The following is a 23740-nucleotide window of genomic DNA, read 5'->3' on the forward strand; positions in this document are numbered from 1 at the left end:
GAGAGCTGCAGTGTGCCAGCCTTACCTCGTAGATCTGGGACATGCGCTCCAGGAACTCGCGGAAGAACGGCCTTAGCCGCACGTACACCTGCGCGGAGAGGGGCTTCAGCAAGGGGCACCTTCCAGCCCCCCAGGATCAGCACCACACAGAGGGGCTTCAGCAAGGGGCAGCTTCACACACAGAGGGGCTTCAGCAAGGGGCACCTTCCAGCCCCCCAGCACCACACAGAGGGGCTTCAGCAAGGGGCACCTTCCAGCCCCCCAGCACCACACAGAGGGGCTTCAGCAAGGGGGCAGCTTCACAGCACCACCAGAGGCTCAGCAAGCCAGCTTACAAGAGGGGCTTCAGCAAGGGGGCACCTTCCAGCCCCCCAGCACCACACAGAGGGGCTTCAGCAAGGGCAGTTTCCACACAGAGGCTTCAGCAAGGCACCTTCAGCACCCCACACACCAAGAGGGGCTTCAGCAAGGGGCACCTTCCAGCCCCCCAGCACCACACAGAGGGGCTTCAGCAAGGGCAGCACACACAGAGGGGCTCAGCAAGGGCATTCACACACAGAGGGGCTTCAGCATCCTGCACCTTCCCACCAGCACCACACAGAGGGGCTTCAGCAAGGGGGCACCTTCCAGCCCCCTCCAGGGTCAGCACCACAGAGGGGCTTCAGCAAGGGGGCAGCTTCCAGCCCCTCCCAGGGTAAGCACCACCCAGAAAGGCTTCAGCATCCTGCACCCTCCCACCCTGCCCACAGGGTCAGCATCCCAAACAAACAAACAGCAAGGATCAGGGTCCTGTGTAGCAGCACCCCAGGGACACCAATGCTCCAGCAGTTCCCAGCCTGAGCAGCTCAGAGGGAGCAGTAACACACTGACAGCAGCCTGAACATTCTCATGGAAAATTGGGTGGAATCAGGAAAAAAATGAATAAAATACAGATGTTGGACAAGCTCTATGTTATAAAAATGAAACTGGTTGCTTTGACCAAACACCCTGACTTGGCTCTCACCAGCAGGGCAGCACCAGCTCAAGCCCTGGACACAAGAAATAAATCCTCTTCTGAATAACCACCCACAACTACCTGAGGCTGGGGATGTCAGAGTGATTTAAAAAAGGCTCCAGCTGTTTGTACAATTCCATAAACTCAAGCACCAGCAGCACAGAACTGCACACACAGAGCAGCCATTCCCTGTAAGCTGTGGAGTCACAAGAGCCCCAGGCAGGAGGGCTCTGCCTCCCTGACTCCAGCACAGGATTTGGGCTCACAGGAGGAGCTGAAAGGGGAACAGCTTCAGTGAATACACAATTTCCTGCCAGATCTGACACCACATCACCACACAGGTGTAAATGCCAGGCTGCTGCTTCTCCCTCTTCCAACAAGCTGAGAACAACTGCACACAGCAAGGAATCCCACAAAACAAAATCAGAAAGTTTGTGTTTCTCTATTTACCTGGTAAACAAGCTGAGAACAACTGCACACAGAAAGGGATCCCACAAAACAAAATCAAAAAAGTTTGTGTTTCTCTATTTACCTGGTAAATGACATCTTGAAAAAGAACTGGAAAAGTGAGTGCAGCATCTTCTAATTCATTTAGACTACAGTGCACTAATGTTTCATCCTAGAGAAAAAGTTACATAAAAGAAAGAAAAGAGTGTGAAAAAACAATGTGGAAAATAGAAGTAGTTTTCTGCATTTTTTGTTCATTTTAAAGCAGGTTTATTTAGAATGGAAATTGGACTTTCATGCAAGTGCTGTCAAGATTGAAGAAAATTCTAAGGATGAATTAAACATTTCATTATTCTTGTAATTTTTTAAAATTTTCAGTAAAACTGTGTGCTGGGGGTGTAGTTATAAACAGACATTTTATTTTTCAGAGACATTTATCTCTCATTCAGTTCCAGCCTGTATCTTTCAGTGTGAACAATCCACCCATCCCTGTGATCACAGGGATGCTGCTCAAAAAAACCACACCATCATTAACAGGGCCTGAAACAACCTTCAAAACAGAGACACTGAAACAAACCATCATAAAGACAAATATATCATACAGAGTATTTCAAAAAGTGGATTTGTGCCCCTTAAGAATGTTCTAAAAAGTAAAAGTTTAATTTTTCATCAGTGTTGATGAAAGGCACTTGTAACTGAATTTTCCTATATATTCCATCTCATTTTTCCCATCTTGGATTTAGGAAAGCTTTATGGGGACAGATAAATGTTTGAGATGTTAAAACTGTAATGCCTTCCTTTTTTAAAAAAAGCAGGATGTAAGTATTTGACAAACGCAGCTCACATTCTATTCCTACCGCAATTAATTCTTTTTCAACTATTTTTAACTAAAATTATGCAACATTCAGCAGTCTTTGTTTAAAGCAAGCATAACTGATTTCCACAATGAACAAAATAAGGGAAATGCTCCATTCCCCTGCTCTGGTTCGTGTTTATAAAGGTATTTACCAAGTCTAGAACTAATGAGAACTCTGGTGTGCTTCTGGTTTTCAGTGGGAGAGCTGGTTTCCTGTTCAGCTGCTCTTCTGTTAGTGGGGGGACATGTTTGATGAAATAGTATCTGAAAAGAAAACAGATTTTGCTGTAAAAATGTACACTATTGAACTGCAATGTTGTAGCCCAACTTAATATTTGAAATATTTAAGGTACCAGAAGTAAGTATTTTAAATTGAAATAAACCCCACATGAGCATACACATTTTTTTTTAATTTAAGCTCAGAGCTTTTGGAGTTCGTTATCATAACATGAAAATGATCCAATTTAAACAGAAGTATCTTAATTCAACACCCCAAATGATGAATTTACTATTTCCAGCAGAAACACTGGCACTTACGGATCAAAGACTTCCCAGTCCTCTTCATAGGTGGCTTCTGCATGAGCTGATGAGTAGCCACTGTCTGGAGATACTGGTGCTGAAATTCAACGAAAATGACCAAAACAAAAAATAAAACAAAAAACCACAAGAGCTGGTCTTATTAGTGCAGTTCTTTAAAGTGACATTTGCACTCGAGACTCGGGGCAGGAAAAGAGGGGCACAGTGTCCCTGCAGCCCCTGCTCAGAGGTCACATCCACCCTAAGGCAAAGCTGCTCATCCAGGACAGCCTGGAGGCTCTGGGGAGGGTCCAGCTCAGGATCTGGTGCTGCCCATGCACACAGAAGCTCAACTTTTGTCAAAAAAAAGATGTTGTCTTCTGAAGATAATATGGAAAATGAATGGAGGATCTGTGTGTTTCTCATTTACCACGTGCTTCTAATGCAAGACATCAAAATGTAGCAAACATCTTTGGAGATCAGCAAGTCCAGAGTGTGCAAGTTCAGTGTTAATAGCAATTCCTTTCCTCTGGAATCTCTGCTTCCATGGGAAGAAGAGGCCACCTGAGTTACAGCAGGAACAGCTAAGTCCTGCCAAAACTGTGTCTTTGGTGCCCAAACCAGATCTGCCTACCAACCACAAAAATCAGTATTAACACTGTCTGCATGCTCCAAGGTGGACTGAGAGTCGCTGCTGAGGCGCTGGATTCCCTGGGATCAGCCCTTCCCTGTCCTGTGGTACAGGCACTGTCCCTGTCCCTGTCCCTTACCCAGGGACAGGTGGGACACGAGTCCCTGCTGAGGCGCTGTGCCCCCAGGATCCCTGTGTTCCCCCAGCATCACTGTGTCCCCCAGGACCATTGTGACCCCCCAGGATCCCCGTGTCCCCCAGGATCCCCGTGTCCCCCCCAGGATCACCGTGTCCCCCCAGGATCCCCGTGTCCCTCAGGATCATTGTGTCCCCCCAGGATCACTGTGTCCCCCAGGATCACCGCAACCCTCCAGGATCCCCGTGTCCCCCAGGATCCCCGTGTCCCCCCAGGATCCCCGTGTCCCCCAGGATCCCCGTGTCCCCCCAGGATCACTGTGTCCCCCAGGATCCCCGTGTCCCCCAGGATCCCCGTGTCCCCCCAGGATCCCCGTGTCCCTCAGGATCACCGTGTCCCCCAGGATCCCTGTGTCCCTCAGGATCACCATGTCCCTCAGGATTACCATGTCCCCCCAGGATCCCCGTGTCCCCCAGGATCACCGTGTCCCCCAGGATCCCCGTGTCCCCCCAGGATCACCGTGTCCCCCAGGATCACCGCAACCCTCCAGGATCCCCGTGTCCCTCAGGATTACCATGTCCCCCAGGATCCCCGTGTCCCCCAGGATCCCCGTGCCCCTCAGGATCCCCGTGTCCCCCAGGATCCCCATGTCCCCCAGCATCCCCGTGTCCCCCCAGCATCCCCCTGTCCCCGTCCCTTACCGGTGAGCGGGGGCAGGTCGCGGTCCCCCGGCTCCTCGGGCTCGCCCAGGCCGTTGTTGAGGGCCCTGCCCTGGCCGGGCTGCGCGGGGAAGGCGGCGCCGTTGGTGGAGGTGGCCGTGCTCGTGGTGATCTCGTCCACCTGCTCCATGTCCAGCTGCTTCACGATCTCCTCAGCCTCCACGGCCTGGCCCGGCGAGTCGGAGCCCGACGTTCCTGGGGCACATGGCAAACAAACACCCTTACCCTCAGGGGCACATTGCAAACACCCTTACCTGGGGCTGAGCTCCCAGCACGGGGCTCACACTCACTACAAACCACACACACACACACACCGAGTCTCAGAATAATTAAAGATACCTGCACAGATTCACGCCACAAAAGTAAGAACCAAACTGAAGACCATGACAATGACTTTAAAACATGTCTGGGACAAGGAATGTAATCCCTTTGTTTTTCCTTCTCCCTATTTTCTTTTTTAATGAAAGGTGCACCAATAAATGCACCCATGAAAGAAATGTTCTAACGCTTGTAAGCTTCTTTCACTAACCATCAACCCATCCAAGACCAAAGGAGCCTTTTTGCCTGCCAGCAGTAACTCTTGGTTTGTAAGCCAGAATGAAAAGTGTACTGTCACTCAAAGCAGCTATTTCATACAAAACTCTATCACTCTCAGCTTTAAGCTATTGGCTTTTTGAATAATACTCACCATTTTTATTTGCTGGTGAAAAAAAATTGAAAACAGGAGAAAATATGGTTCCCAGTAACGTTGTTCGCGGGGGACTGCCTGTGGTGGGGTTATCTTCCAATTTTCCATTTTGCTTTACGTGTTGGTTCGTCATCTCATAACTTCCAGCTTCTAGGAAAGAAAAAATATGAGTTTTAACATCACCCACTTGGGCTTCAGGTGCCTCTGTTCCTTTATGGCCAGCATTTGCTCTCTAAGGGTGTACTCTTGTTCATGGCTCAGCTGGGTCCATGAGAGTCAGCAGCTTCCTACCAGCACAAACCTAAAATGTCCATTCTCAACACCCTCAGGAGCTTCTGTGCAGATGGGGCAGCAGCAGAGTGGAGATCCTGGCAGCGATTCGGTGGAGGCAGCCCCGGAGCTGCCAGGGCCAGCACTCCACTAGAGGGAGGCACCAGAAAGGGTCACAACTGCCTGGCTGAGCCTGCAGCGGCTCCAGAGCCCCGAGTTTGGAGTTTGTTCCTCTCCACACACACACGGGCACAGCCACAGCTTGGGAGGGAGGGAATTGTCAGTTGTGATCACAGATAACACAGGACAGAATTAAATGAACATCCACGTTCCACATCTGACACGTAACAAGGGTGATCTCTCATGCCACAACTCAAATCCCCATCTCACAACTCTGACAGAAACCTGTGTGTGTTTGACAAGAGCTTTCACCATCTAATGATGCCTGCTTACTTCCACAAAAGTCAGGAGCTGGGAGGTCATGTTTCCCTCTTATTTGTGAGAAAAAACAGAAGAGCTAAATCAAATTATAATGGGACTTTCAGAACAATAATTAAAAACAAAAAAAAAAGTTAAATTAGCTCCAAAGCAGCCGCAGCTGCTGATCCAAACTGTTCTCACAGATACACAGTGGAAGGTGGAAGTGTTGCTCAGCCTGGAAATTGTGTTTGGCTGTGATCAGCTCAGCCCTGCTCTCCCTGCAGGCAGCCAGAGGTGCAAGCAGGGCCCTGGGTCAGTGCCCAGCTGGAGGGGCAGAGCTGCCCTGCCCTGCAGTGCCCCACATTGCCCTGCCCAGCAGTGCCCAGCAGTGCCCTGCAGTGCCCACATTGCCCTGCCCTGCAGTGCCCCACAGTGCCCTGCCCTGCCCAGCAGTGCCCCACATTGCCCTGCCCAGCAGTGCCCCACAGTGCCCTGCCCTGCAGTGCCCCACATTGCCCTGCCCTGCAGTGCCCCACAGTGCCCAGCCCTGCCCTGCCCTGCCCTGCCGTGTGCCATCACCCACCTCCATTGAGCTGACTTTTCCGCCGCACGCGTGACAGCTGTTTGTTGGGCTTCTCTCCTGCCTGGGGCGTGGAGGTGATCAAGTTGTTATCGATATCCCGCTCAATCCGACTCCTCTTGGGGGGATTTTCTCTTTCTTCCTTAAGATACAAAAGAGGGGAGAAACAAACGTGCTGAGCAGTGCCTTTTGCCACGGAACAGACCAGAGAATGTCATCTCCTGGAGAAAGTTCACCAAAGATCCCTTTGCTGCTCCACTTCCAGGTGCAGAACGTGCAACAAGGGGTTGGCCAGCTGGGATCTTATGTGAGTTTAAACTAAATCAAAGTATGGGAATCAAAACTGTACATAGAGCTGCTGTAGTAGAAATATTGTCCTTACAGCCAAGCTAAATATTCCAGTGCTGCAGAGGCTGGGAAATGCAGACAAAGCAACTAAAATTACCTGAAACTTGATTTCTCTGCCTGCTAAACACACAACAGGTGCACTGCCCAACAATGTCCAATGTGACAATCCATATGAGTACAGGGCAAAACTGAGCTGTGAAAAATCCAAGGATTCTCCTTACCTGGGAATAAGTGACTGTAGCACTCATGGCAATGAGACAGAACCAAACAGTTCTGCACATCTTCTGTGCATGGCTGTATGTGCAGGCATATGGCAGGTTTATGGCAGGTTTCTTACCCTTTTCCCCTAAAACACCTACGACAAGTCGATAAAATGTTGAAATTTTATCAGATTTTTATTTATCACAGAGCTGATCTGGGATACATTGTAAATTAGTTCTGACTTCCTGGATACTCTTCTTTCGAATCTGCAGTTACATAATGGCAGTATCTGAACCGCTGGGATGGATGGATGGATGGATGATGTGGGGTTTTTAACTGGCCTCCATCTAGAGAAAAAAAGCCAGTTTTTGAAGTAATTGCAAGGTTACATTCAGCCTTAAAAGTTTTTATATATAAATTTATATTTTTAATTTATATATGTGTGTGTGTTTGTATATATATATTTTCCACCCTCGAATATCCATGCAGCACACGCAACAGGTGCTCCCATGTGCAGATCAGTAAAGCTCAGCTCTCTAGCTGCACCAAGATGTGAGATTTTGTGGTTTTCCCCAGCAAAACCTGGATGTGATGCTCCAAGCAGGGAAGTGCTCACTGCAGGAATCCCTGAGCAGCTGCATCAATTCCATGGCACTTGGATTTGTGAGGTTTGACCCTCATTGATTAAATGACTCCCGAACAATCTTGAATAAAATTGCCAGAAATAGTCAAGAAATTAATGCTTACAGACTGGCTTTTCTAAGTTGTTGGTACTGGTAATTCCTTGAGTTTGGATCCAAGGAATCGTTAAAGTAGAAATGAAAAATGTACTGCATTTATTTGACATTTTCACAAAGAAACACCAGGCAATAAAGCCTGTGATTTACTGGACTGTTGAATACACCTACAATTGACTCCTGAAGGTTTCAAAGTCAGCTTTACCTGACACAACTCACAGGCACCTGTTGCCTTCCAACTCTTTACGTTTTGCTTCCACCACACGATTAATTCTCAACAGAACTGGATTTCAATCAAACTTGAGGTGATTACGGCCCACTTGAAAGCAAAGCAGGGCCCTGCAGGCGGCGTACCTTGGGTGTGCTTCCTTTAATGAACTTTTTGATCGAAGACAAGAGGCCCGTCTCATTTTTGGGTGGCTTTCCCCCGCCGCCAGCTAAGGGCTCCTCCACCTCCGAGTGTTTCCGCTTGGCCCGCAGCGCCCGCTGCGTGTGGAGCTGGTTGGACTGCTGGGAAGCTTTCCGTGTCCTCAGCCTCATCTTCATGGGTACCACATGGAAAGCTGCACAGGGAAAAGGGGAAAAATCCCTCATGAGGGAACGTGGTAAAGCTGCAGCTCCCGAATCTCAAGGGTGATGTGAGGCCGGTGGTGCTCCCGGTGCATGGCACGCTCCAGCACGGAGCTGTGTGCTCAGGAGGGCACCACGCTGCCAGGGGGACAAACTGTGGAACCTGCCATGGGTACAGCACCCAGCACATCCATGGGTACAGCACTGGGCCTGGCACAGCCTTGGTACAGCACCCAGCACATCCATGGATACAGCACTGAGCCTGGCATATCCATGGGTACAGCACCCAGCACATCAGTGAGCCTGGCACAGCCCTGGTACAGCACCCAGCACATCCATGGATACAGCACTGGGCCTGGCACAGCCTTGGTACAGCACCCAGCACATCCATGGATACAGCACTGAGCCTGGCACAGCCCTGGTACAGCACCCAGCACATCCATGGATACAGCACTGAGCCTGGCACAGCCCTGGTACAGCACCCAGCACATCCATGGTACAGCACTGAGCCTGGCACAGCCTTGGTACAGCACCCAGCACATCCATGGGTACAGCACTGAGCCTGGCATAGCCCTGGTACAGCACCCAGCACATCCACGGACACAGCACCCAGCCCATCACTGGGCCTGGCACAGCCCTGGTACAGCACCCAGCACATCAGTGAGCCTGGCACAGCCCTGGTACAGCACCCAGCACATCCATGGATACAGCACTGAGCCTGGCACAGCCCTGGTACAGCACCCAGCACATCCATGGATACAGCACTGGGCCTGGCACAGCCTTGGTACAGCACCCAGCATATCAGTGAGCCTGGCACAGCCCTGGTACAGCACCCAGCACATCCATGGACACAGCACCCAGCACATCAGTGAGCCTGGCACAGCCCTGGTACAGCTGGCACAGGCAGGAAACCCCTGCTCAGAATGACAGGGCTGTCCAGGGTGGAAAGCACCTCTCAGGTCACGGAGTCCAAGCCGAGAACAATGACACCTTGTCAAGCAGCAGGGTGTCACCTGCCCTGATGAAAGCACTGATTGTAGGGTGCCTGTTGTCTCCAGCCCCAAATGACTGCACTCTGTGACCCAGGAAGTTCCTTCCTCTCTCTGTTCCTCAAAACCCTCCACTGCAAGTCTCCACATTAAACTTGGGCTGAGGCACAAATGTGAATTCCTGCTGAGCGCTCACAGCAGGAATCAGGAGCCTGTGCACTCAGGGGGTGAGGACAGGGCAGCTCTGCAGAGGAACCCAAACTGAGCTCCAGCAGAGCTGAGGCTGGGAACCACACCAGACCTTGGGAACACTCCTGCAACGGCAGCATCCATTAAAGGCCATTCCAGGGAATGCATCCCATTTATCTCCAGCCTCCAAGTGGGCTGCTGGTACTGTCACACTCAATGTCACTGTTCTCTGGGCTGGGGACGTGCCCTCTGCAGCTGCCTGGAGCTGGGCTGCGTTCAAGGGGACTCCTCCTGATTAAAATCATGCTTATGATGGATCAGAGGCAGAAAAATGAAGTAGCAAGAAATCCATCTGAGGTGCAATGCACAGAAATACTGGAAATAAAGTAATTTGCCTTTCCTAGCTGAAATCATGACAAATCCCAGATTTTTATAGAAAATTGTACACTTATCATTACAGGAATCAGTGCCTGCCTTTCTGGAGTCCGTTTAGTGTAGATCTGATTGCTGCACAGACAGAATAAATATAGCATTTAACATGTAAGTTGCCTTTCTGGAGTCCATTTAGTGTGGATCTGATTGCTGCAGAGACAGAATAAACAATCTGCAACATTTAACATACAGGCACTGTCACAACAGGTATGCTGCTCAGGAAAAGGCAATGGTGGCACTGGGTGAGTCACAGACAGGGAAACACCGATAATGTTTTTGAAAACCTGTTACACAGCAGTGTTTGTTCCCAGGTCAGTCTCAGTCTCACACAAGGTGCTGCAGCTAACGAGGAATGACCCGAGCACTGACACTGCTGCCAGGCTTAGCAAGGGAAGTGCTCTGTGGGTATTGCCAAGGGTGAAACACGGTGTTACACAGAATTACTGATGGAATATTCACTGGAACTGCCAGCAAACACGGGGCTCATTTCCCACAGGGCCGTGCTCAGCCCTTCCATCAGCGGCCAGCTCAGTCCGACTGTCCCCAGCACTGCAAGGCCACCACTGTGCCAGGGGCCACATCCACAGGGCTGGTAAATCTCTGCAGGGTCCCCAGCACTGCCCTGGGCAGCTGTGCCACGGCTGGACAGCCCTTTCCATGATGAAACTTTCCTTGATATCCACCCTGAGCCTCCCTTGGCCCAGTTCCCTCTTGTCCTGTCCCTGTTCCCAGCCTGATCCCCCCGGCTGTGCCCTCCTGGCAGGAGCTGTGCAGAGCCACAGGGTCCCCCTGAGCCTCCTCTGCTCCAGGCTGAGCCCTTCCCAGCTCCCTCAGCAGCTCCTCACAGGATTTGTGGTTCAGACCCTTCCCCAGCTCCGTTCCCTCATCTGCACACGCTCCAACACCTCAGTGGCCTCGCTCCTGCTCCCTCCTCATTTCTTTCCCACACTTACTTCAGCTCCTGTCTCCTCCTCATAGACCTGAGCAGCTCACCGAGATAACAGGGGAAATCCCTTCATTTTTACACCACCAAGCCAGTCTATAAGGGGAGCCAGGGAGCATCTGAGCAATGCAACGGAGTGTCCGTGCCACAGCTGGACATCCCCCAGCCCGTGGGGACGCTGGACAGCTGGACAGGACAGAGCCAAGGCCAGCAGCAGGGAGTTTCAGGGGGCTCCTCTGGCAGAGCACTCGCTGTGCTGCAGCCCTGAGCTCAGGAGCAGCCCCTCACCCTGTGTGTGGGGCCACGGCACACGGAACAGAGCCCGCGGCCTCTGTGACCTGCCCGTGATGTCATGGAACCATGAGAACACCCAGCCCAACGGCCCCAGCACTGCAGGGCCACCCCAGCCCCTGTCCCCCAGTGCCACAGGCACAGGGCTGTTCAACCCCTCCAGGGATGGGGACCCCAACACTGCCTGGGCAGCTGTGCCAGGGCTGCACAACTCCCAGTGCAGAAATATTCCTTAACATCCCCCCTGAGCTGCCCTGGCCCAGCCTGGGGCCGTTCCCTCTCCTCCTGTCCCTGTTCCCAGTCCAGCCCGGCTGTGCCCTCCTGGCAGGAGCTGTGCAGAGCCACAAGGGCCCCTGAGCCTCCTTTGCTCCAGGCTGAGCCCTTCCCAGCTCCTCAGGGACTCTCCAGCCCCTGCCCAGCTCCCTCAGCCTCTCCTGGGGCTCCGTTCCCTGTCCTGCACACATTCCAGCCCCTCCAGGTCTCTCTTTTTGGGAGGAGCCCAGAGCTGCCCCAGCCCTGGAGGTGCCCCAGCAGTGCCACCTCAGGGCACGGGCACTGCCCTGGGCTCCACTGACCACACCAAACAAATGTGTGTAAAAAGGAGTTAAAACTGTAAAACACGGAAAGGAGACAGACACTAGTGAAATTCCAACGTGGGAATGAAAGTATCACTTCAAATTTGTTAGGCTATAAGTTGCCTGATTTTTCTAGAACTGAAACAAATATCAGAGGGACAAAGGATAAATCAATTAAATACTTGTCAGTGGTGAGGACACATTTGTGCAGCAGGGAAACGCTCAGCTCCTCAGTGCAGCCCTGCCAGGGACTCCTTTGGCTCACTGCTCATGCTGGGTATCAAGCCTGGGGTTATAAATATCTCTAATGGACTTAGCAACAGGTACCTACAATCCTCTCAGAGACTGCAGTTTGCTTTCCTAGCCCTGGATCCAGATGGGAGGAGAGTTTTTATTGAATTATAGTTGTAGTTCTCTCCTGAACCAGTCTACAAAACTTAATGCAGTCCAAACAATCAAGTCTAAACATGCAGGAGAATTTCCTTCCTCAGACCTGCAGGATCTGGATTCCCCCAGCATGTGCCATCCCTGACAGGTGACCAAGGACCTGAGCCCGGGCTGGCACTGCCATCTCCACTGTGCCAGGGCGTTTGCTCAGGAAAATCAGCTCCCAAAACCTCTCCTCAATTACTTCTACACTTACAATAAACCCAGAAAGAGTGGGGGAAAAAAGGGAAAAACCTTGTTCTTCAAGAGAGAATTACACAGCAAAGAAGGACTAAAAGGAATATCCACTCAATAATTTGTGGGACAGGAAAATAAAATGTAGGAGCTCTTTAAAAGCAGCAGCCGAAGGAGCTATGGCTGCAATAAATTCCATTTTCCTGAGTTCACACACACCAAGTGTCAGGCTCCCTACCTTGACAATACTGTTGTTATTCCAGGGCCCAGGTACACTGTACTTACAGGAAAGAAATTCCTGTGAATGACTCATGTTTCAAACTGAGAGCACACCTCCACGGGATCTGCACTTAGGGACGGTTTATTTCCCACCACGTATGACACTGCTGTTTTCTCTGCTTTCCCCCAAACTATTAAAAGGAAAATTAGGTGAGGCACATCTAATTACTGGGGCTTTCTAATACAGGAAAAGGTTGAAGATGGTAAAAGAACAATGGTGAAGAACAACAGGCAGAGATAAGGGACAAGAAAATTCAAAACTCTGGTGTTGAACAAATTCTCCATTCAGTTTGGCACTCAGGAATAACACTGAGCTGCCACCACAGAAATCAATCCATCCCAAGCCTCCACACCACAGCAAGGGTGGGCAGCCAAACCTGCACCCACACAGGCCCCAGAGCCCCTCTCACACCTCAAGGAAATACTCCTTGTTAGCTCAAGACACTGAGACTCTTCCCCTTCAATGACTCTTGGCCTTTTTTAACCAACTTACTCTCCTCCCCTAGAAAATTACAGCCATTTCATGTCACCCCAGCAGATGTATTTCATGTTTTCCAATGTACTGCACTACTTGTCACTCTTCTCCAATCTTTAGGTATGTTTTTCTGCCACTGCAGAACTGAGAGAGCAATAAACCAGGAAAGCCTGACTCAAAGCAGTCTGGAAGTGATGCTAGTCTGGGGTAGGTGAAAGCAAAATGAAAAGGCACTGATTTATTAAAATATCAAATCACCCAGTACGTACTATTCAGATGCTGGTGCTGGGTTATGAAATCTGGATAAATGTATAAAGCAAGCACAAGTTCCACCAAAACAACAGTAAGGAATTACAGCTATCAAAGGCACCTCTAAATTCTCCCTGTTTCACTGAAAGCCCATTTTCTGCTCCTCCCCACCTTCCAGGGCACCAAATCACTTCCATCTGAAACAAAATCCTGCTTGAAATCCTTGCTCTTCAGTCTCCCTGCTCAAACCCTGATCCCTCAGCACACCTACCTTGTGCTCACTTCTACTCTCCCAAAGTCTGAGTATCTCCCCTAAAACAAACCCATCCTCAGAAGGATTTGCCAAAGAAGGACGGCAGCTTTTTATAACTGGCCTCAACAGAAAATAGATCTTCTGTTCCCTTCTTTTTCTGCCCCAGCCATCATATTTCTGTTTTGCCATTGCTTTGCTAGCGAGGCTTTGTTTTGATTATACCAAATGCATTTGGAACTGAAAGTTTATTTCCTCCCAGCCAAGATATTTTTCTCTTTGCACTGAGGGTACACGCCGGTAATTAATTCAGGCTTTCCAGTTTGTGTCACACTAAGCAAGGAGCAAACTTGGAGAACTGGGGTAAGCAAAGCTCAGAGCAAACCCCAAAAGCTGCTGCAGAAAGAAGGGCCTATTTGCAGCCTCTGGTGCTGCCCAGATGAGAATTTCACATCAGCACCTCCAGATCTTGTGGGGCTCCCGAGAGGCTGGGAGAGGAAGGTTTGCAGAGCTGGAGCTGGGGACGAGCAGGAACAGATTCCACGGGAGCAGCACCGCTCCTGTTGGGGCTCTGGGAGGGCCCAGCTGTCCTCAGGCTCTCGGGACATTTAATCCACGCTGCCAGCACACAGGGAGCCTATTTATGGAAGTCGAGTCCCTCTGTCAGAAGCCGTGGCATGGACAGGTTGCAAACACTTCCTGAACACAACCGGGATGTGGTCTGAGCACAAAACAATCCCGAGGGGTTCCCTGTGCTAATTGTTCAGCTCACCCACACCCGTTATCCTTTTCGTTACAAACCCACCAGAAGCAGCAGATCAATGAGCCTGAGTAAGGCTGGGCTGGACTATGGGAGCCGTGGAGCAGCTCCTGTGTTTGTGAGGGGAATCTGGGAATTTCTGCATGGTCTGCACAGCAGCAGAGCTGCCTTTTGCTCAGCTTCACAAACCCAATCCTGCTCCACTCCACCTGAATCCTCCCGGGATCACAGCCACAATCGTGCATCCCACAGCACCTTGTCAGGCTGCTATCTTTTAAAGGGACAGATAAGGGCTCTGGCTGCTCCTTTGGCCTCAAAAATAGCAGACTATTTTTATTGCAGGATAAGGACTCTTTAAATGATAACATGATTCTCATTGCCCTGGCAAACACCTTCCTTGGTACACTGAACGCCTTCAGAGCCTTTCACAAGAGGTTAAACTCTGCTCTCCCCTTTGCACGGGGCTGCTTTCATGCTCTCCCCGCACCTGGCTTCCCTGATTTACAATAAAATATCAACCAACTCTGTTGTTAAAATGGGGAAAACTCCAGCACAGTCAGGATTCATATTACTCAGTGTCCAGACAAAATTTAAACGAATCATTTTCCCTTATGAATACATGCTGAATTAATACTGACTCTTTCATAGCCCATCCTGGCTTCTTTCCTGCATGGAAAACTTCATTCTTACAAAATTGCAAATCTGAGATTAATTTGTGCCTGTACCTGAGTTAAGACTGACATGAAAATAAGTTCTAAAGGTTTAACAGCTGTACTCACTTGTGAGTGATACTGTGTTTTTACCCTGAAAATATAATACTGAGACATGATGAACTTTAAACTTATCCAGTCCCAAAAACTTGCCTGAAATGAATTTCAGGGACCTGTCTGATTCTGTCACAATGAAGCTATTTTGTACATTTTATTTCATTCTCTTTTTTTACTCCCTGTTTTATTTTGGGTGAAAAATCCACAAGAAAAAAAAAAAAAGAAAAAACAACAACAAGCCTTGTTGCCTACTCAATGGAAAGTTATAGGAAGTTTCTGCTCAATATTCCAATAATACAAAGTATAATAAGCACAAGCTACCAATGACAACAGAAATTCTGTAGGGTAAAACTGCCCTGCATCCACACTGCAATGTTTCCAGTCGATTTCACCCTGAATTTCACTTATTTCTCTCACAAGACAGTCACCTCCAGGTTGGTCTAATGTATCTCTGTCACTCTGAAATGCACAACATGCAATGAAATAAAACTTTCTGGCTGTGCAGTGGCAGCTCTGGCTCTGCTGAGTGAGGAGAAGGTGCCTGGCTGTGCCCTGCTTTGGGAAGTTCTGTCTGACCACAGACACATGGAAATCTGCATTCAGTGAGCACAGCAGCTGAAAATCTGTGCTGGGGGATCCTGAACCACAGAAATCAGCAGGAACAAGAAGTGCTGGCACCACCTGGGAGCTTCCACAGTTGTTGGGTTTGTTTCCAGCCATTCCCCAGCATCAGGAGTGAGCCTGCCTCTGATCAGAAACCCCTACAATGGAGAAAGCACCAAGCCATGCTCCAAAGCAGCACAAGTGGTTAATTTATCACACTGCAAAGCAGCTACATCAGACTTTGGGAAAATCTACCAGATCCTGAGGAAACCTGAGTTAACTTAAATAACAAATTTCATGCAAGCTACCTCAAATACCAAAGAAATACTTGAAACAAGTTAGCTGCCACCTCTGTGCCGTGTGGTGTGTGACAGAGCACACATCACTCCTCACCAGCAGTGCAGGAGAAACAACTCAGCAAAACTGTGGGAGAGCAGAAATGTTTTACTGGAGGTGAAAGGAATGCTTTCCAATTCCCATTCCTGCTTTCCCTACATCCCCTCCAGCCCCACAGCTCCTTTGTGCTGACCCTCCAGCCAGACATGTCTTCAGGCTTATTTCCACACGGGAATAGAACATGTAACCCCTGGCAGGGAAAGGACAGTTCCAGCACGGGTTTCCTCTGCTCACTGCACTCTTTGATGGGCTCTGTCCTTCGGCACAGAAACACTGGCCAGCTCTTCCTAGAGAAAATGGGGCTTATCCAACTGCAATGTCTGTGTGTCTGTCAGTCCTCCCTGGGAAAGGCAGAGCCCATGGACCAGCATCAACCCAATGCCACAGAGGAACAAAATTTGAATATATAAATTAAGTATATAAATATATAAATTAAATATATAACAATGAAGTCTGACATCTCTTCACCTGAATCTCTGTAGCCCATTTTTCCAACTGAGCTCCCAAAAACCTTTCTCTAAAAAAGTACCAATGAGCTTCCTAGTCCCTAAGCAACACAAAAGTAAAGGACTCTAAACCCAGTCATTGCAGTTGTTTAGGAATATTATTTTAGCTATAATGAAGTCCTGAAAAGTTTCTTCCAAATCTTTAAGATCATAAAAGCACCAAGATTACACTAACTTTATTTTGTCCTGCAATCTTTGTAATTTCTGGCCTGATAAGCAAAATAAACAAGCTTTTCCAATTGTATTTAAATTGATTTAACTACAAGTGCTTGGTCTTGACACAGCTCAAGGTGTCAAACTGAGGTAGGTAACTCAATCAAATATACTGCCGTTAAATCCCACATTCACAATGCCTGCAAGTACCTTGAACATTCTTGTAAATATTCTTGTAAATATTCTTGCATATTCTTGTAAATACTTTTTGCATGCTGTTTTCCCCCTCTGAAAACAAACCTTAAACCTGCAGTTCACACTCTGCCTTGCTTTGGCAAGCCCCAACCCAGACCTGTTGCACACAGAGCTCACGAGGAGCTGGGTATTCCTCTCTGATTTCCTTTCTAAGCTCCTGACCATTGCTCCTGGTTTCCCAGCTGCTCCCACAGAGCTCACAAGGAGCTGGGTATTCCTCTCTGATTTCCTCTCTGAGCTCCCAACCATCACCCGTGGGTTCCCAGCAGCTCTTACAGAGCTCACAAGGAGCTGGGTATTCCTCTCTGATTTCCTCTCTGAGCTCCCAACCATCACCCGTGGGTTCCCAGCTGCTCCCACAGGAGCAGGAGCAGGAGCCCAGCCCTCACCTGCAGGATTCCCCTCCAGGTGATGCACTGGAACTGGGTACCCAGCATCACCCAGCAGCCCAGAGCACTGCTCCATGCAAAGAGAAGCCTCCTGGCCCTAAATGAGCTCCCCTGGGACGGTAACATGAGAGAAGCTTCCAGGATGGGGAGGAACGAGGAGCGGTGCTGCTACAGCCTGTGCAAGGGAACTGGAGGGTGAAGCAAGGACACAGGACAGGTGCCAGCTGTCACCTGGAGCCAGTGCACACACAGCAGTGCCTGCATGGGAACCAGAGCACAGCACACAGAGCACCCCGAGCACACACACATTCACACACACACACACACACACACACACACACACTGTGTCACTGAGCACAGCACACACACACACACACTCACACACACACTGTGTCACTGAGCACAGCACACACAGCACCTCAAGCACACACACACACACAGTGTCACTGAGCACAGAACACACACACACAGAGTCACACACACAGTGTCACTGAGCACAGCACACTCACACACACACTCACACACACACACACACACACACTCACACACACTGTGTCACTGAGCACAGCACACACACACACACACACTGTGTCACTGAGCACAGCACACACACTCACACACACTCACACACACACTGTGTCACTGAGCACAGCACACACACACACACACACACACTCACACACACACAGTGTCACTGAGCACAGCACACACAGCACCCCGAGCACACACACTCACACACACACACACACACACACACACACACACTGTGTCACTGAGCACAGCGCACACACACACTCACACACACACACTCACACACACACACTGTGTCACTGAGCCCAGCACACACACACTCACACTCACACACACACACACACACTCACACACACTGTGTCACTGAGCACAGCACACACACACACACACTCACACACTCACACACACACACACACTGTGTCACTGAGCACAGCACACACACACACACACTCACACACACACACTGTGTCACTGAGCACAGCACACACACACACACTGTGTCACTGAGCACACACACACACTCACACTCACACACACACACTCACACACAGTGTCACTGAGCACAGCACACACACTCACACACACACACACACACACACACACTCACACACACACACACTCACACTGTGTCACTGAGCACAGCACACACACACACACACACACACACTCACACACACTCACACACTCACACTGTGTCACTGAGCCCAGCGCACACAGCACCCCGAGCCCTGCCCAGCCCAAGGGAACCCGTGCCAGGCTGGGCCCAGGCCAGCAGCCTCGCAGGCAGTCCCAGCTGTGCAGCAGGGAAGGGAAGGGAAGGAGGGGATGCTGCTGCTCCCCAGCCAGGCTGAGAGGCTCCCGGGGGCTCCCCTCCAGGCCCGGGAAGCCCTTGTGGTACGGCCTCAGCCTCAGATTGAATTACCTCCCTTCCACTAATTAGCACCTCCTAAAGTGCACGGTGAATCAAAGCAGTCGCGGGTTAGAATGGCCTAGGGTAAACTGAGTTATGATTTACACCGAATTGGTGCAGCAAGGCCAAACTGCTCAGAACAACTGCTCTGATTTGATCAGAGTTCCTGCTACTTTATTAACTTAAATTAGCTATTCGCAAACACAGCCTAAATAAGGAGAGGATCCCGCCCTTCCCTGGGAGGCTTTGAGGATGCTAATGAGCCCTGCAGCATCAGCTGCCTGGCCCTATTCTGCTGCTAACAACACTCTTGTTTATACATATAGGGTAATTAATTTACAGGTAAGTTCTAAACCAAACGCTTTAGAGTCCTAGATTCTTTTCTCCCACTTACACCTGGAATATTGGCAATGACTAGCAGGATGTATTTTTTATAACTATGCTCCTTTAAGTAAGTATCCATAGTTTATTTTCCAGATGCCGTGGAGTTAACAGCTCCTTTTAGTTAAACTTATTTTCATGACAGAATTATGCTTAAAATTATACTGCCACACTAAACACTATGGGCACAGACTAGAGGTGTTTCATGCATCCTAACCAGACTCCTCACCCACCAAGAAGGAATCCTGAATTCAGACAGGTTAGCACTGTTAGGGACAATTTCTATTTCCATCATCTCTTTTCTATGTAACTCCAGCAGAAGCATCACTTGGTGGGCAGTGGATCCTTGCTGGACCCAATGCAGCACAGGCACTTCCTGAATGTTGGCTTTAGGGTTGTTTTTAGCAGGATGCACAGAAATCTGGCTGATGGGGCTGGACTCTGAAAACATCCCCCGTGGGGAGCTGTATCTTCAATGTCCCGACAGAGCAGAGATCAACGTGCTGCTGAGTTAATCCTGCCCACCAGCAGCTGCACACCTCCTTCCCTGCAAACACTGACCCATCAGGCAGGGAAACTGAGGCACCAAAGGCTGCATCTCCTCAGATCCCACACAGACCCACAGTGCTGGCAGAGGTGGAAATGCACTGCAGGCTGTGCTCAGCTCCCTGTTTTCTTACAGCACATTGTCCTGACAAGGGCTTTCCCTGGATCACAGCATATGATGAGAGAACTTCTCATTTGAGAAGTTAAGAGCACCTTAATCAAAGTAATTACTGAAACTGATCTGATTGGGAAGTAATTTATTTAGAAAAAGTTAGGACTGCCAACTGGGAAGCTCCGACCCAACCCCTGAGCTGATTGCTTTAGATGTGGATGATTTCCCACTTAATTTTTCAAGTGCTATTGAAAATGTCTTCATCTGTGAATGTCAAATATTTATTTTTCTAAAACACTAAATAACGGCCATCTAGGCATCTCAACATGTAAACAGCATGTCAGATAGGCTTTCAAGCACCCTGGTGTACGTGGGTTTCTCTGAAGCAATGGGGACGGAGCCCTGGCAGGGCTGGCACTGCCACATCCTGCCCGGGAGAGCTGCTCTTCACCAGCTGCTGACAGCTGGCTCTTCCCTCCCCGGATCCCAGCAACCATCCCGTTGAACAGTCTGCCCCCGAAAATCACAACCCATCGTGGATTTGATTAATCAGCCCTGCACTTGTGCTGCGTATTTGCATTTTCTGAGGATTTAGCTGGGATGTACAAACATCGAATCACAGAATTGTAAAATGGTTTGGGTTGGGAGGGACCCTAAAGCTGATTCTGTTCCACCCCCTGCCATGGGCAGGGACACCTTCCACCATGCCAGGGTGCTCCAAACCCCGTCCAGCCTGGCCTGGGACACTGCAGGGATGCAGGGGCAGCCCCAGCTGCTCTGGGCACCTGTGCCAGGGCCTGCCCACCCTCCCAGCCAGGAATTGCTGCCCAATCTCCCATCCAGCCCTGCCCTCTGGCAGTGGGAATGATTCCCTGTGTGCTGTTCCTCCAGATCCTTGTCAAGGGTCTCCCTCCATCTCTCTTGCTGGTTCCCTCAGGTCCTGGAAGGCCACAATGAGATCACCCTGAGGGTTCTCTTCTCCAGGCTGAGCAATCCCAATTCTGCCAGGCTCCCCCACAGCAGAGCTGCTCCATCCCCCTGACCACCCTGGCGGTCTCCCCTGGACTCAGCCCAACAGGTCCATGTCCCTCCTGTGCTGGGAGCAGCACCCCAGGAACTGTTCATGTACAGCAGGCAAAAACCAGTCTCCTCTTTGAAATGCACAAGAGATGGTGACAGCAATCCGGGGCCAGCAAATGAAGGGATCTCATTCAGACTTGGTCCTTTGCTTCCTGGGCTCTGAGGAGTAACAATCACATCTGATCTACTGGGAGTGAAGAATGAGAAAGGCACGTGTGGAGAGGAACACTGCTGAGGAATTACAGAGTGAGGATGCAGGATAATCTCAGTGGTCCTGCCCCGACATCACCAAAGTCCAAAACCCAGCACACATGGGAACTGCCTTCCCTAGAGAGACCTGGCTGAAAGCACTCGGATGGGGCACAACTTGGACAGGGCACAGCTGCACACCCACAACCTGGAAAAGGCACTTTTAGGGTTGTTTGATTACTTATCCAGCTGTGACCCTGAAATGATCACAGTGATGCTCTGGAACCCCAAGGCACAGTCCCAAAAGGGCAAGAAGTCTCAAGCTCCTCTCAGAGCACACACATGTCTAGAAATACACAGGGATTTTAAATTTATGTCAAATTCCAGCCCTACTTCATGCATCCTGCTTTTCTAGACTCCCAGAATGGCGGAGGTAGGAAGGGAACTCCGGAGTTTCTCTTGTGCAATTCCCCTGCTCAAGCTTTTCTTGCAAGTTCTCGCCAAAATAGTTCAGCCTGATTTTCAGAATGGTTTTTACGAAAACGTGCAAGTGCCCCAAGCTGTTCTTCCCCTTACACCCGTGGAAAAGTTTCTTCCACAGGAATGAAAAATGTGCACAGAAATCTGTCAAAAGAGCATATGTGATTCCCAAAGTCTCCTGCAAGCACGATTTCTGCTGGTGTCACCTCACGGCATTACAAGAGATCAAAGAGGAGCCAGTGCAGTATGGAAAAACTTGGGAAGGTGAAGGCTCAGTTTCCTTTTGAATTCTGGTTTTTTAACTGCTCAATGCTACCGAGGCTCTGACAGTGTCACATCCTTGTGTGGGCAATCACCACCCTGGAAGGGGTGCAAGGCTGGGGATGGAAAATCACCTTTCAATTATGACATGCACGCACGGCCCCAGCATACGTGGAATGTTTACATCCATAGAAAAACGATCCAACTGTCCCATTCAATCTCCAGCGCAGACTGACAGGGGAATTTTAGTTTAATAAAGAACTTTGATGGAACAGGAATGTCAGCTTTGGTGCACGCTGCACTGACTGGAACAGGATCAAAACTAAGTTCCACACGATGTTTTCAGGGGAAAAGAGGAGAATGTTTCATGGAATTTAAGTCGGGATTTGGCTTGCATCCTAGAACATATATCTTGTTATGAAAACTGCTGAAACACTTTTAAGTGGGCAAGCCATAAGTGTCCTTGGAGCTATCCAGTCAACTGGAAGTCACACAGGCAGAACCTCCTAAAGTAGAAAAGCCTGAAATTGGGATGGGGGGGTGAGGGAGGGGCAAGTAATCTTGGAATCCTATCTGTTATCCAGAACGGCTCCCTTGTGCCTACAGCATGAAGTAGTTACAACTTGTTTTCTGCTATTGTCACAGATCCAGGACGTTACTCTGGCTAAATCATAATCTCTTCCTGCCTCAGTTCATCCATGTGCAAACCTGGCTGCTAACTCTTACCTTAATGTGTCATGGGGCTTAATTAATAACACTTAGGTCTTTTAAGTCCTCTACAAACATTAACTACTTCTTGTAACAACTCTCCAAGGTATTATTATCTCCATTTTACTCATGGAGAAACGGCAAAAGAGGTTGTCACTTGCCCAAGGCAACACAGTAATAGTTATACTTAGAGATCCTCTTCACGGGCTACTCTAACAGTGGAAACACATCAACAAAGGCAAAGACCACAACGACAAACTCGAAGTTACTTTTCAAAGTGCACCATAAGCATCTGGAAGGCGATGGAAAATCCCTCCCAGAAACAATAGGCTTGGGACCAGGAGCAGCATCACAACTGTCACCACAGAGAACGAAGCTCCCTGGACGGACCCAGGCGTGAGCTCACCCAAACAGCCTGACACAAACAGCCAGACCTGTCCTCTCGAGCGCTCTTAAGTACCATAAAATTGAGCAACAGGCTCGTACAGTGCTCTCCAGTAACACCGAGCGAGCAGATAATCAATGTGGTATGCAGCATGCTAATTCCTTCCGCCGCGTTCCCAGCAGGGACCGGCAATGCCAGTAACGGCCCCGGACGGCGGGGGTCCCGCACGGTGCGGCGCGGCCGCCGCCCCCGCCCCCGCCGCTCACGGCGACAAAGTTGGTGTCCCCCGCGCCCCGCGGCGCTGCCATCCCCGGAGCCGCCGCCTGAGCCCTGCCCGGGCAGCGGAGCGCGGGGCGGCCGCCCCCGCCGAGCCCGTCCCGCTGCCCCCGGGGCCGCTGACAGGCGCGTCCGGCGCTGCCGCCCCGGCGGCGACAACACGGGCAGCAACAGGCGCGTCCTGCGCGGGACCCGCGCGGGCACGGCCCGCGATGCGCCCGCAGCGCTGCGGCTCCGGCCCGGCCCCGGGGCGCGGGACGGGCCGGCCGGGCGGGACCCGCCGCAGGCCTCGGCCTGGAGGGGCGGGCGGGGGGTGTCAGGCGGGGTGACACCGCTCCGCCGCTGCCCGCGGCAGGGCCGGCCCGCCAGGGCTGCGGCCGGGGCTCGCCCGGGGCTCCGCGGCGGCCGCGGGGGGCGAGCGGGGGGGACGCGGCGTGTCGGCGGGCGGCGGGCCCGCCGCGGGCAGGCCCCGAGGGGACATCCCGCCGGTCACTCGGAGCGGCCACCCCGCGCCCCCACCTGATCCCGGGCTGGGACCCGCGCGGCTCCGCCGCGTCACTCACCTGCGGGAGCGGGGGCCGGGGAGCGGCGCCGCGGGGCCGCGCTGCGGACGGGCGGGCGGCCGGGCGGGCGGAGGGGGCGGGCG

At 50.7% G+C, this 23740-nt stretch overlaps 1 protein-coding gene across 1 annotated transcript in view; it reads right to left on the reverse strand.

Annotated features, from left to right (window-relative positions):
* Nucleotides 1-23740, reverse strand: part of CTDSPL2 (CTD small phosphatase like 2) — a 29239-nt gene extending 5499 nt beyond the window's left edge. The window contains exons 1-9 of the mRNA XM_064722416.1: nucleotides 23658-23740; nucleotides 7898-8106; nucleotides 6261-6399; nucleotides 4988-5137; nucleotides 4282-4494; nucleotides 2835-2913; nucleotides 2450-2561; nucleotides 1527-1613; nucleotides 26-88 (exon numbers count right to left, since the gene is read on the reverse strand). Of these exons, the coding sequence (XP_064578486.1) occupies nucleotides 26-88; nucleotides 1527-1613; nucleotides 2450-2561; nucleotides 2835-2913; nucleotides 4282-4494; nucleotides 4988-5137; nucleotides 6261-6399; nucleotides 7898-8089 (1035 nt within the window). The 5' untranslated portion in view covers nucleotides 8090-8106; nucleotides 23658-23740. The remainder of the gene's footprint in view (nucleotides 1-25; nucleotides 89-1526; nucleotides 1614-2449; nucleotides 2562-2834; nucleotides 2914-4281; nucleotides 4495-4987; nucleotides 5138-6260; nucleotides 6400-7897; nucleotides 8107-23657) is intronic.

Source organism: Zonotrichia leucophrys, chromosome 10 (genome assembly GCF_028769735.1).
Source record: "Zonotrichia leucophrys gambelii isolate GWCS_2022_RI chromosome 10, RI_Zleu_2.0, whole genome shotgun sequence".
Taxonomy (NCBI): Eukaryota; Metazoa; Chordata; class Aves; order Passeriformes; family Passerellidae; genus Zonotrichia; species Zonotrichia leucophrys.